At 34.0% G+C, this 14746-nt stretch overlaps 2 protein-coding genes across 6 annotated transcripts; one reads left to right on the forward strand and one right to left on the reverse strand.

Annotated features, from left to right (window-relative positions):
* Positions 1-324: 324 nt before the first annotated feature.
* On the reverse strand, positions 325-5256 carry LOC110921942. Of its 4 annotated transcripts, none has more exons than XM_022166270.2 (16): positions 5133-5256; positions 4852-5035; positions 4704-4755; positions 4188-4227; positions 3951-4043; positions 3749-3861; positions 3591-3656; positions 3385-3527; positions 2606-2666; positions 2465-2529; positions 2169-2273; positions 1369-1444; positions 1153-1265; positions 979-1038; positions 661-724; positions 325-521 (listed from the first exon to the last, which is right to left on the reverse strand). In XM_022166270.2, exons 1-16 carry the CDS (start codon positions 5218-5220, stop codon positions 504-506), a joined length of 1341 nt encoding a protein of 446 aa, XP_022021962.1. In that variant the 5' UTR covers positions 5221-5256; the 3' UTR covers positions 325-503. The 4 variants fall into 4 exon arrangements, with proteins under 4 accessions (XP_022021962.1, XP_022021961.1, XP_022021959.1 ...); XM_022166269.2 differs by having other exon boundaries at positions 325-524; XM_022166267.2 differs by having other exon boundaries at positions 325-552.
* Positions 5257-8372: 3116 nt separating this feature from the next.
* LOC110921457 (autophagy-related protein 8f) lies at positions 8373-11639 on the forward strand. Of its 2 annotated transcripts, none has more exons than XM_022165782.2 (6): positions 8373-8493; positions 8899-8939; positions 9060-9115; positions 10392-10444; positions 10618-10736; positions 11408-11639. In XM_022165782.2, the coding sequence occupies exons 2-6, from the start codon at positions 8903-8905 to the stop codon at positions 11503-11505; spliced, it is 363 nt and encodes a 120-aa protein (XP_022021474.1). In that variant the 5' UTR covers positions 8373-8493; positions 8899-8902; the 3' UTR covers positions 11506-11639. The 2 variants fall into 2 exon arrangements, with proteins under 2 accessions (XP_022021474.1, XP_022021475.1); XM_022165783.2 differs by having other exon boundaries at positions 8388-8493; positions 8894-8939.
* Positions 11640-14746: the final 3107 nt, after the last annotated feature.

Consider the following 14746-nt stretch of genomic DNA (forward strand, 5'->3'; position numbering starts at 1 on the left):
TGATTCCTTAAGAGGGACCGGAGATACATGCATAAAAAATCACATGAGATGAGGTACGTTTAGGCCAACCTAATGTTGTAGCTGTTGATTATATTTCTTATTTTTTCCTAATTATAATTTTATAACTTATTGTTTAATCTTATAGAAATATATAAACACTCAAAATTATTAATGCCAAAACATGTAGTGTAAATTTTGGAAAAAATTGACGTTTTTTCGATTTTGTTACCGCTTTTTCATAAAACGTTACTACTACGAAGATTTTCTAGATTCGCCACCGGCTAAAATTATTAATGCCAAAACACGTAGACAATTTATAACATACAAGACAAAAACATGTGAACATGTTCAACTTAACTTTGAGAAGGTACAAACTGTTAGAAATGCATGCTAACCAGATTCGAGTGTTGCGTACATGCTGAAAAAGTTCGACACGAGCACTAAACTCAATGCAGGTCACAAATCTTTTGTGCAAGGTGTCATGAATATTTGCAGCTAACATGTTACACCAGCTTTAGTCTCCGCTATTGGTAAGTTTAAAATGTTGCATAACTTTTCATATAATAAGAATATAAAAATAGATCATTAAAAACCAATCTTTTAGACATAAATATGCTTTTAGAATATGAAATCGCTGAGCTGAGATTGTTTCTCATTTACCGAGTGCTTGTTGAAAATATACGCGCTATCTTCCACTCCTGCATTCAAGCAATTCATCCGGTGCCTGTAAAACATCCACAGAATAGCCAAAATAACTTTCATCAAAGTCAAAGTTAAAAAGTCAACTGCTGATAAACAAAGTTCAAATGGGCTACTTGATTGCATCTGGATTAGCTAAACGACTAACATTACTGAAAAGTACATGAATTGAATCAACATATTGGAGAGCTTTATAAAAAGGAACAATTTTAGTAATTTAATTCACAATAAAAAATTATATATAACATAAAAAACTATGGTGAAATATATGAACCATACCAAGCAAAGTGATCTTCACAACAAACGGAGCCCGTGATGATTGAAATTCCTGCGGCTTTCCTGAATATTCAAGATTTAGTAACACATGTTATGAGTTGTTAAGACATGCATATTCTTGGTTTACGATTACGAACCGGAAACAAAGTTTATATTTTCATGAAAATAGTTACATACCAGGTTGCGTTGTACATGTCATAGAACTTGTCAAAGGCTTTATCAAAGCAAAAGTGACAAGCAAGAAGATCTTTGATATCAGTCACCTTACAACTTGATTTACAGCATTTAACCTATGACAATCACTAATTAATCACCATAACCCACAAAACATATAGAAGAGTTTCGGCAAAAGAAACACAATTTATATGCAAAAATGCGGCAAAAAACACTCACAAGACGGTTGAGCTTAAAGGAGTAATACTTTCTATGCGAAGGATGTGTCTGGATATGCTCCATTAAGTGTCCTGCACTGTATTTGTACAAAAAAAAAAAAAAATCAAATGCTGTTATAAGAAATTTAGAACAAGTTAAGATTGTTATTGTAATCACATTGATTATTTATAGAAGTCCTTCATAAAACTGTATAAGAAAAATTGTTTGTGGGCTGGTCTGACCCGACCCGACCAGTCCGGGTTTGTTCATCGAACAACCCAATTTCGTACACCTATCACTGAACATTGTTACTGAAACGCTTATACTATATGGCTTTTATATATGTAAATATATATATATAGGGTAAGGTTCATGCGAGAACCACCTTTATTGCGAGAACCAATGTGAACACAACCTAAAATGGCTAAAAAAACCTAACCCCCCCCCCCCAAAAAAAAAAAACCTAAACCCCCCACCCCCAAATAAACCCTAACCCCCCCCCCCCCCCCCCACCGCGCTAAAATGCTAAAAACTAAACCCCCAAAAAACCTAAAAAAAATCTAAAAATTTCTTTTTTAATATTTTTTATGTTAAAATCGCTACTTTTAGTAACCAATTTTTTTTTTTTTTTTTTTTTTTGCTACTAAAAGTAGCGATTTTTTTATAAAAAAATATTAAAAAAAAATTTGTGTGATTTTTAGCTATTTTTAGGCATTTTTGGTTGTGTTCACATTGGTTCTCGCAATAAAGGGTGGTTTCTAACGGATCTTTGTCCTATATATATATATATGGGAGATATGATTATGACAGGAGTTGCTTACCTATCACAAAATGATATTTTACAATCAAGGCATGTTGCCAGAGTAGATACCCTATGGCAGGCGTTGCATTTGGCTGCTACAGAATTCTTGCCGATTTGGTGGCATCTGTACATAAGGAAAAGCCGTATAACTGTCAAAATATGCTGCAGTAAAGGTAACAAAATCTTAATTCTTTTTAAAAGTATGCTTTGAAATAATGGGGTAGAAGAGTTAAAAATTGCAAATCTCCAAGCGATAAAAAAGCATGAACAAATACACGAGCTAGTGAAGAAAGAATATATAATATTATAATGAACCTTTTGTATAGTTCAAGAAGATCCTTGGGTATAACATTTGATCCATTTGAAGATGATGATGATGCCTACATAGAAATTAAGCAGTTTATAATGGTATCATACGGTTGACTAAAACGTCTTAGATTCAAAATACCAAAGTACCTGGTTACCAGATGCAACTAAACAATCTTCAGCAAGATGACCAGCCTTTTTACATTTCACACTAAATAACATACATACAGTTAGGGCTGTTCATTTTCATCCAAAACCCGAAACCCGACCCGAATTCAAAGCCACCCGAACCTGAATTAGCGAATACCCGAAAAACCCGAACCCGACCAACCCGAACTTTATATGGTTCGGTTATCGGGTCACTTTTTCCAGGCCAAAAACCCGAACAACCCGACCCGAAAAACCCGAAACACGAAACCCGAAAAAACCCGAACATTTATTTTTTTTTTCTTATAAAATTGTTTAGATTAAGAGTCTTTAATAGATGGAACACAAGTTTTGAGACTTTTAAATACTTTGATGAAATTTTTAAAGTAACAATAGGAATTTTGATGATATTTTGTAAAAAAAAAAACATTTATTTTCATTTTACATCTAAACCCGAAAACCGAATAACCCGACCCGAACTAACCAAACCCGAATAACCCAAACCCGACTAACCGAACTTTATAATGGGTTGGTTATCGGGTCAATTTTTCCCAGAGAAAAACCCGAACCCGAAGAAATAACCCGATGAACACCCCTACATACAGTAGTATATTTTTGGATTAAATAAAGCATGGGACACATCATGCAAATATGCAATAGTGTTTAACAACATGTGTTTGTCTAAGCTTAGTTAGTGTTGATTCTAAGAGCATGAACCGATTTGTGTTCCAAAACATGTCAACAGAATCGTTTCATGTAAACTAACTGACAACTGAATGTACCATTCATAAGTAGATAGGCTGGATCTCCTTGTTGACCAGCGATGACGGTTGAAATCCCAAGTGTCTCCTCCACTTTCAAAAACTTGTAATGGGACTTTAGGTCCACACGATGCTTCAACTATACTTTGGTTGCTTCGAGGCCCCTACGAAATACGGTAAAATGTCATTAAGAATTAAATAGAAAGGTCAGAGACAAATGTCAATACCTGCGAAAGCTTAAGATTCTCCAAAAGCTCGGTTTTGCAATCCATGCTGCAGATATCGTCATCGGTCTGCAAAACAATCAAGAGGAATAAAAAATTAAATAAAAAATTATTAGTTGCTATAGCGCGTGTATATAGTGACCAGAAATAACAAAAGCCACCTCATCGCATATATATTCCCCGTATTTGCCACAGACAACACATACGGGCTCTCCGGGGACTGGAAACCGCTGCTGACTTCTTTCCTTTACAAGATTAGTGGTGTCTATATTTCCTATATGAAGTTGGAACATAGGTATTTGAATCAGGAGTAAGATACATATAAGTAACGTCATCAACGACAAATAACTTATAATAACCAACCATCATTAACTGGATCCTTCTTTTCTTCATATACATTCTGGATCGAACCAGATACACGATTCTCTTCACCTTGCGATGAACTACTTTTGTCACCTGTACAAATTACGTAAAAACAGATTGTTAATACGATCCACTATTTTCATTTTGAAAATTCGGGAGAGGATCATTGAAGCAAGTCAGCGAATTATAAACATATGAATATACAAAAGGCTAACACCAGCATCATGTTGAACTTACTATCATACCCCACTAATCGTCCACCTGTGGTTGAACTCTCCTGCAACATTAATATCAAGAAACCGAAAATCTTAGCATCACAAATGAAACAAACAAATAGGGTCATGCTAAACGTACCCCACCCCCCTAAGACTGCTTGTTATAGGCTTGGTTAGGGGCGTTGTGCCCTTGCCATGTCAGCGCCCAAGAAGCTCAACACCATAACATGCAGGGTGTGAAGGGGCGCTGCCCTTCGCCAAGCATTTATTTCCATTTTTCGTAATTATTAAATACCACCACCGAATATCTCATTTCACATTTCACCCCACCATAACACCCCTTACCGGTGTGAAAGGTGAAAAATAGTGCGCATCGCCGCAACAATTTTTTTCACATTTCACCTCAGCATAACACACAGCCAAAATGCCAAATAAACAAGGGTGCTGCTAAACGTACCCCTGAATAAGCTATCACTAAAGAGTACATTAGCATACAGGGGTAGGTTTAGTCAACCCAACAAATGGAAACAGAATTTACCAACACATCACTAGTTAATTGTTCAAAAGACTGACTTGAGTTAGCTTCCTTCCTGTGTCATACACACAAAAAAAAAAAAATAAAAAAAAAAAAATAAACCACCTTTAGTATATGATAAAAATTGTTCCTTTATTAATATTATCTTCACCTAATTTTGTGAATATAATCATAATGAGACATGGGTCCCTCAGTCTCTTCAACTCGGGATCTGGAATCAAGGGCCGGGGAATTCCTCCGTCGCTTGCGGCGGTGGGATTGTGAGAAGAGTTTCCGGTCGCCGGAGACTTGTTTTTCTTCCGGCGAAGTGGGGTTTCCGGTGGCGGCATTGTAAGCTTTGAGATTTGATCAGAAAGATGAAAATAGGTGATAAATTGACAGAATGATTGTGGGTTAAGTGCAAATTAAGATAAAGATTAGAGATTTAGTTACCCTTTAGGTTTTGAAGAACAGAGGTGAGATCGAAATCTTTGTTGTATGTGAAAGAAGGGTTCTTGTAGAAGTTTGTTCTCGTTCCCATTTTTTTTTTCTGGAAATTAGGCCGGTTTGTTTGGTATTTATTTTTATTTTTACTTTTTCATTAGTTTTTTTTTTTAGTTTTAAAGGTTTCAAGATTAGCCCTCAGCTTGATGGTAAATTACAAACACATCCTTGATTGAGGATATGAACAAATTATTATTAGGGGTGAGCAAGGTTAGGTCCGGACCAAAAATAACCGAGAACCGAACCGAAAATATACCCAATCCGACCCGAACCCAAGTACCTAGGTATTTAGATCGCTTCCAATTTTTCATATAAAATAGGGTCGGGTCGGGTCGGTTCTCGGTTCTTTTCATGGTGAAACCCGACTTGGACCTATGGACCGGAACCGACCCTATATTTAGGGTAGTGAATCGGTTCTGTATTTTATGTTTGATCGGTTCTCGGGTCAGGTCGGGTAATGGTCGGGTCGGGTCGGGTTTTTCCTTTTGCTCACCCCTAATTATTATTGGTTTATCAAATGCCAATTGCCAAGTCAGCCTCAAAGGGCGTTAAACACCGTTACGGCTACGGAGGCGCCAAGGGTTTGAGTGTGAGTAGTATACTGCCAAAATAGTCCCTGAGGTTTGGTCATTTTTTCACTTTAGTTCAAAACTCAAACCTGAATCTGGGTCTCTGTGGTTTCAATTTTGTTGTCATTTTTTTATCCAAAGTCAAAATATAGTCAGATTTTGATTTTGGATGAAAATAACAACAAAATTGAAACCACAAGGACCCAGATTCAAAAGGTTTGAGTTTTGGACTAAAGTGACAAAAGTAAACAAACCTTAGGGACCATTTTGGCAGTTTACTCTATGTAATGAATTGAGATTAAATATGATGCTTCCTATTTTAGATGTAAATTTTATATAATGTATTTAGACACTGTTTTGGGAGTTTTGAATTCATGAATTGGAATTATGAATGATGATATCATGGATATCTAAAGTTTTCACATAAAACCTTATTTTAGATTGTTTCTTGTCTTGTAAATTTATATCATAGATTACTTGATCCTCGTGTATCTGAGATTGAGTCACATGTGAATCAAGTACTTGAGACCGATTCTATCATAGTGAATCGAGTAAATCATAACAAAAACTTGATAATATTAACACCAAAAAGAAAAAAAGAAAAGATAAAAAGAGTAAAAAAGGCATTGATAATAATGTAGGTGAATAATGTCTCCATAATACTTGTCTGTAATCAAGCTAGTAAGATAAGACAAAAGAAAGGGTAAAGCACTTTGAGTTCCTTAAAGTGTTAAATGTACCTTTTAATGCCTGTAGCTTCTTTTCTCCCATAGCACAATTATATATTTGTTAAGAGGCTGTTTGGTAGCTTCTTAATAACCATTCAGATGCTACCTCTTAATGGTTTAAAATCTCTGAATGAATAAGAGGTAACCTCTAGTCTCAATGGTTAAGAGGTAACCTCTGAATGGTAAATCATCACATGTCACATTCTTCTACATTCTCATTGGTAAAATTCTTAATGGTTCCATTAAGAGGTAGCCTCTTGATAACCATTCAGAGGCTACCAAACAGCCCCTAAGTATATTTTGATAGCCAACCCTAGCAACCCGGTCGGGCCGCAATCGAGCATACGTGGGTCGATCAAAGTGAGCCAAATCTGGTTCATTTTTATTCAAATGGATTCTATGAGACTTTGGATCATATGCTCATGCAAAACCCACGTTCTTTAACACACATTTATGTTATTTTTCTTCTATTTTTGTGTACTTTATTTTCATTTTCAAATTCGTTATCCCACTTCCCTAAATGTTAGCCACGTAGGTTGTTTTTAGTGTTCACATTTCCTATATGTATTGCGCATGAGTGAGTGAAAAGTGTAGTGTGTTTTGAGTATGAGAATTTTCTTTTTGATCAATTTATCTTATTGAATTTTGAATTAAATTGATTGTGTCTATGCTAGCTCAACCGTGGCATGTTGGGTGGTGTTCTTAGACCCGATTCTCTAACCATAGGGGTGTGTCTGTATCTCCGGTTGGATATCGTTGCCCTATCGTTTGTTTGTGTGGTGTATCTGTATCACAAACGAACCGTAGATCTATCTTTATTTTTCCGTTTGGTTTGAACCCATGATTCAGAGCTTTATTCCTGTGATATTTTTAAGAAGTTTTATGCTTTTCCACTATTTTTGATTAGCTAGGTTTGCTTAATCAACAATCATAAGATTAAAAGTGCAAACTATATATCTTAGTCGTCAATAAGTTGTAGATCTATGGTTTTTTCATCGGTCACTTTTCTAAAGTATACGGTGAATCAGTGTAATAGAGTGTGATATTTATAATACATAAAATATAAATACATGATTCTATATAACCTATAACAAAAATTTGACACTATATAACACATAAACATTCTTATCAGTTTTCGAAAGTATTCTACATCAATAAGGGATTAAGGATCATATATGGCAAAGTTTCAAAGTTTTGATTAAACAATATATCACTTTACCAAAAAAAAAAAACAATCAACTTTATTAAAGCTATTTAATAAACAAGGCACTTACATAACGATGACATGTGCCAACCACGTGTCTCATGGGTTTGCTGGTCATCACACAATCTTTTAAATTTGAGTAAACTGCTAAAATGGTCTCTGAGGTTTGATTACTTTTGTCATTTTAGTTTAAATATTAAACCTTTTGAATCTGGATCCCTGTAGTTTCAAATTTGTTGCCATTTTCATCCAAAATCAAAAGCTGATCAAATTTTTCAGTTAACATCCAGTTTTTTTTTGTCTTTTTCCTCCCTTTTAACGAAGGCCAAAATGGTCTTTTAACGTTTTATTATAACAAATTAAAAAAATCTCACCATTTTGCCTTTTATTAAAAGGGAATAAAAAGACAAAAAAAACTAGATGTTACCTGCAAAATCTGACCAGATTTTGATTTTGGATGAGATGTCAACGAAATCGAAACCACATGGAACTAAATTCAAAATGTTTGAATTTTGGATTTAAGTGACAAAAGTAACCAAACCTCAAGGACCATTTCGCAGTTTACTCTTTAAATTTAATACCTACACTCGGAGGACCATTTTGTCAAAACCAAATAGTACAAGGTTCAAAACAACAAAAAGATAAACTAGTTTGAGTGCAATGCAACTTTAGTCCTCCTCTAAAGCATTCGCCTTTTTATACACACACGCTTTGTTATCACAGCTGAATAACAAAACAAAACAAAACAAAACAAAACCCATAATTCACACAACCCCAATCAGACTTTCCTCTGCAATTTCTTCAAAAAGGTTCAATCTTTTCAATTTATTCCATTGATTTTTTGATCATTTTGTCCAAATTTGTTAACTTTATGTGTTTATAATTAATCTTTTAACCCCTAATTTGATGTTATAAGCTGTCACCAGTTAAAATCATACTGTTAGGGTTAGATTATCTTGATTTTTTTGTTTGATTATTATTCGTGGATCATCTTGTTGTATTTTTTGATGATAAGGAATTGGGGTTTTGACAATTGTTTATGTTTAGGTGAGACTTGATCATGTTTGAAAAGAGTTGAATTTAAAACTTTGACTTATTAAATTTAAGTTGGTGAGACTTGATCAACAAGTAATTGAACATAAATTAGTTTATATATTTTGTGGGTGTTGTGTGTTTTCTTTGTGAGTTAATTTTTGGTTTCATTTGAAGTGCAGTGAGATGGCAAAGAGTTTATTTAAGCAAGAACATGATCTTGGTATGTATTTTTCATGTATGTTTTTTTGGCTTAATGGAACAATTTCTTTTCGAGGGGAACGTTGCGTATTGATGTTAATCTTGATGGGTTTGTGAGTTATGTGTTTGTTTTTCGTTTCAGAGAAGAGACGGGCCGAGGCTGCTAGAATTAGGGATAAATATCCTGATAGGATTCCGGTAAGTATTTGATCTTTTCTACAGAAGTGATGACTTATTTGTTGCATTTAGCATGAGATTCAACAATTTGATTGTAAATAGTACAAAAAATTGTTCCTTTTTACTTATTTGCTAAGTAGTTAATGCGGTAATATATCGGATATCGGTCAAGGACCGATATTTAATATATCGGTTATCGCGGTAGGATATCGGTGGGATATCGGTAATTTTAATATCATGCTAAATTTATATATATAGCAATTTAACACTAACAATTCAGTATACTCTCCTACCATTAACAAATTAACCTTTTGCAACTTGCAAAACATTAACAATTGTAGTAAGTAGGAACTTACTAAGACTTAAAACACTAACATTTAACAATAACAACTAACAATTAAGACTTAAAACACTAATAGCAACAATAAGAAAAAAGATGGATAGTAGAACTAAGAAGAAAGGTACTGATATCGGGAAAATCAGTGATATATTGGTCAAATCTTGGTCCAATATCGGTCAATATCGCTGATATTATCGGTACCGATATCTTGGGAAGGGATCGATAACCGATATATCACTGATATATCGGTTGATTATCGGGATATTAACTGCATAGCTTATTTGCTCCAAGTTTGATATTCTTGAGCTATTTAGCATGAGGTTTAACAATTTGATCGTAAATAGTTAATACAAGTGTTCTTTTTTTTCCGCTTATTAGCTCTAGGTTTGATGTTCTTGAGCTATTAAGCATGAGGTTCGACAATTTGATCGTAAATAGTTCAAACAAGTGTTCTTTTTCACTTATTTTTTCCATGTTTGATGCTCTTTAGCTATTACTCAAGAGGTTCAACAGTTTGATTGTAAATAGTTCAAACAAGTTTTCTTTCACTTATTTTTTCCAAGTTTGACGTTATTGAGCTATTAAGCATGAGGTTCAACAATCTGATTGTAAAAAGTTCAAACAAGTTTTCTTTTTCGCTTATTAAGCGTGAGTGTTTCAGCATGAGATTTGACAATTTGATCGTAAATAGTTCAAACAAATGTTTTTTTTTTTTCACTTATTTGCTCCAATTTTGATGTTCTTGAGCATGAGATACATCAAATATGATTGTAAATAGTTTAAGAAATTTGTTCTTTTTCACTCTTTTACTCTTAAGTTTGATGTTCTTGAGCTATTATATTCATTCACTAATAAAAGATATAACTTTAACTTTTGAGGTCAGACTAATGTCATAGCTTGTGAAACTCAAAATTGTCTTTTCTTTATCGCGCTGAGTTTCTATTTGATAATTTCAAGGTGATCGTTGAGAAAGCGGACAGAAGCGATGTTCCCAATATCGATAAGAAAAAGTACGTACTAAGATTACTCTTTTCCTCTTTGTAACTTCATTTAAATTTCTTTGTACACATGACAAATAGGGTCATGTGAAGTTTGGATTTGAAATATTGCTCATTTTTATAGCATTTTAATTTACAAATTGTGGGTTGAATTTGGTAATCAAGTCAATGAGTTGTGGTTGCAGGTACCTTGTTCCAGCTGACTTGACAGTAGGTCAATTCGTGTACGTAATTCGTAAAAGGATTAAGCTAAGTGCAGAGAAGGCTATTTTCATATTTGTTGATAATGCATTGCCACCAACAGGTAACGCCCCTCCAATTCACTCGAACGTAAATTTCACTTTAAGGATTAAAAAAAAACGCAAATCTATATGGAGATGAAAGTTAGTTTGTTTGATCTCAGAAGTAGGGGTGTAATTGAGTCAAGCCGAGTCGAGCCAAGCCAGGTTGAGCTAGAGCTCGAACTTAAACGAGCCAGCTCGGCTTGACTAGTTAATTTTTGTTTTATTTTTAATTTTTTAAACTTTTTTGTACAAATATTGATAACTTGAAAACAAAAAAAATTACACATATATTTCTATGTATTATTTTTATTTTTTTTAATATTTTAAAGACCGAAAGACATTAAAAGTATTATATGTATACTTTTTGTTTATTTTCCCATATTTTTTATACATTATTGATGAATTAAACTTAAAATGTTAACACTTCAACCCCCTCTCACATTTTTCATTTTCATACATTGAAAATCAAAATTAATCCATTAAAATAAAATAATTCGAGATGGATCATGAGCTGAGCCGGCTCGTTTACAACCGAGCTTTTTTCAAGCCGAGCTTTTTTCGAGCCTTTTCCGAGCGAGCTTTTTGAACACCCCTAGTCAAAAGTCAAATCTTTCTCTCAGGAACCTTTATTTTGAGATAATGGCGTATATTGGCTTGTGAATGTTTTCATGATATTGTATTGTTATTGTAGGGGCAATCATGTCTGCAATATACGAAGAAAAGAAAGACGAAGATGGTTTCCTTTATGTTACTTACAGTGGAGAGAACACGTTCGGCTGGAACAACTAGTGCATTATTTACTTTCCCTGTTTATGTGTTCCATCAACAACTTTCTAAGACGGTACTAATTTGTAAATAATAATCCAAATCCTGCTGTTTTATCTTTGTTAATAATCTCCTGCTAATGATTTGATGTTCTTTAATCCCAAAATGATGCATATGGTAGTGATTATGTTCTTGATCTTAGATTTGCTTAATATTGGTCTTGGACATATCTATGCCCAGCCCAAAAAGCATGGTCACTTACGTTCGGTTGAACCCGTCAACAGGACTTTGATGGGCCAAAAAGCCTGATTCAAAGTCTTGTTTTTCATTGTAAATTTGAAAACTTAGCTGGTCAAAATAGGTTAGCACCACCAACAATCATTATTGTTTGTCGTCACCACCTACTTTTACCTGCGTCCACCGGTACCAAAACTGCCGCCGCCTCTGTAGATTTAGCCTCGTCATCGCAACCTCCACCTTGGGATATTGATCATAATTATTATGGGAGTCCTACATTTGATTTTGCCCTCTGTAGCCTCAGCTTATTTTATTTTATTTTTCTAGTGTCGAAAGGTATCAAATCTTGAACTAGTTTTCCATTTTTTCGTTGTTTGACTCTTTGAATATGAGAGACACTCACGATGGCCGCCGCCACTTTCATCGTCACCACTAACCGCCATTAAAAGTATATAGTTGACCACCATTAAAAAGTATATAGGTGGTGAATTCATTTGATACCTTTTTTTTAAATTAATCATTTTAACCTGAGCCTATATATGTCACAACCCGAACCAACTTGAGATATTTTTAGAGGGCTTATGAGCCAAACTCAATTTAGGGTTGTCATTTCTGGTTGGCGGGTTGATGGTTTGTTCAAGTAGTGTTTCGGGTCAACCCGGTTTTTTATCATTTATGAATATGAGTAATAAATGGTGTTTTAGCAATAATTTAAACAATTAATTACTACAATTCAAATGTCTTTTTCTGTAATTGGTGATCTTTTAATTGTTTTGGTTTCATTATCTCTCCTTCGCAATTAACAAATTTGGGTTTATATATATTTAGCTCGAAACTAAAATTAGTATGATAAAACTATTGGACATGAAAAGTTGATGAAAGGATTCAAAGGAAAAAAATATTTTCACTTTCATAAGATAATAGCTAGAGGAAAAATTAAAAAGAGTGAATTTCAAGTTTTGTCCTTTATCTTTAGGCCAGTTTGCAAGTTTTGTCCTTTATGTTTAAATTTGACGAGTTTTGTCCTTTAAGTTTAAAAATCAAGCACGTTTTACCCTTTATGTTTAAAAATCAAACACGTTTTGTCCTTTATGTTTAAAAAATCAAGCACGTTTTGTCCTTAAAAATCAAGCATAAAGGACAAAACGTGCTTGATTTTTAAACATAAAAGACAAAACTCGTCAAATTTAAACATAAAGGACAAAACTTGCAAAGTGGCCTAAAGATAAAGGACAAAACTTGAAATTCACTCAATTAAAAATTAGAATTTTAACTTTTTCAAAAGAAACCCTTAAATGGGTTAACAGTTTAACCCGCTAATTAAATGTAAGGTGTTCGAGTTAACCCATTTCATATGGATCATGTTCGAGTTGACTTTTTTTAATAAACTAGTCGTGTCAGCCGACTCAAATTAAAACTTTATTTTTCGTGTGGTTTTCGGGTCACTTTAGGATTTCCCACCCATAAAACTTATTTTGATTAGAGCCCATTTTGACCCGAACCTAGTTTCTTCCGTTACCCAACCCACATGTTTTGCCAGGTTTAGGTGTGTAACCCATGTAGTGACATCTTTGGGACATAGGATGAGTCTGGCTATAAAATGACATCATTTTATTCCTTAGATCAAGAGTACCACAAGAGAATAAATGTTAGAATTTAGAAGCATGTGTAATATGAATAAATCTTGTCATGTTGGCTTTGTGTTGTACACAAAGCTCTCTATTTGATCAGTGCGTCGTCTTATCATCGACGTCTGAAAGTTGTTACCAAAGGCGGGAAGTTTGAGACAAATAAGCATGACTTGAAAAATAAGTGATAGGCGAGATACTAGTCCCAACTTAGAAAAGTACAAATTGATCAAGTTGTTCGTTGTTGTCATATTAACTAATCTAGTATTCCAGTAGATCCATGATATATTTTACGTCGTCATTGGATGTGTTTTATGTTACTTGAAATGTTAATTTAAGTTCTGTGGTGCTAAACCATCATGGATTGCATTGTATTCATGGATATACTATAAGTTTACTTATAAATAGTTTAATTTCAATGACAATCACTATAGCGACTAAATAGAGACACATTAGCGACGAAACTTTTTGTATGATTTTTAGTGCACGTTTTTAAATACTAAATCTTTATCATGGATGACGGAAATTCCTTTGCTAAGTTTTAAATCTGTTAGATAAAAGTTTCAACAAAAACCCCGTAATGTATTACATATGTATTTTGCAATATTACATAAGGACTCTAAAGTCTAAACAAGCATCTATGAAGATGCAAATCAAGCATGAGTTTGTAACGCTATATTGTTCCTTTTGTCGAGCTAATTCCGATTAAATTATGAGTCACAAGTTAGTTGAACAAACATGTTAAATACTACTTATTTAAGTGTCCATTAGTCACAATCATGGAATTTAATTAGGTTTAAAACTTAAAATAAATCCTTAAAAAATACATACTATTGGTCAGATTGTATAAGAGTACGAGATAGCTTAAATATGATAACTATAAAACTAGAGCACCAAGCTAAAAGGATGATAAGATATCTTTAAAGTTAAGAGGTTAGGTAATTAATACTTTTATTATTGATATTTACAATGAGCCATCCATGGTTTAGCATTCAAGTATGGTGCTTTATTGGATTTTGGTCAATATAATACTGAAATAGGTTGGGACTTGGGACCCTTAGGCTATGAGTTGTGGTTCTCTTTTCCTCACCTTTACATCATCTTTTCCATCTCATAAGGGGATGGTTCCCCTTCACCCCTTTCATAGGCGGAGGATATTGGAGGCTTGGAAGTGCCCTGGCCCCCACTAATTTTTCGTGCATAGTGTTAATTAGTTTTATCGAAAATTTATTTTTTAGTATAAAATATTGAATTTTTAAGAGGCGACCCCCACCAATTTAGATTTTTAGAGTACGGCCCCTACTGAGTTTTCGTTCAAACTCCGCCACTGTCCCTTCCCTTCCAATCATCACGTTCAACAAACAACACATCAGATCAAATAGGAGAAATCCACCAAAGGT

Source organism: Helianthus annuus, chromosome 17 (assembly GCF_002127325.2).
Source record: "Helianthus annuus cultivar XRQ/B chromosome 17, HanXRQr2.0-SUNRISE, whole genome shotgun sequence".
Classification (NCBI taxonomy): domain Eukaryota; kingdom Viridiplantae; phylum Streptophyta; class Magnoliopsida; order Asterales; family Asteraceae; genus Helianthus; species Helianthus annuus.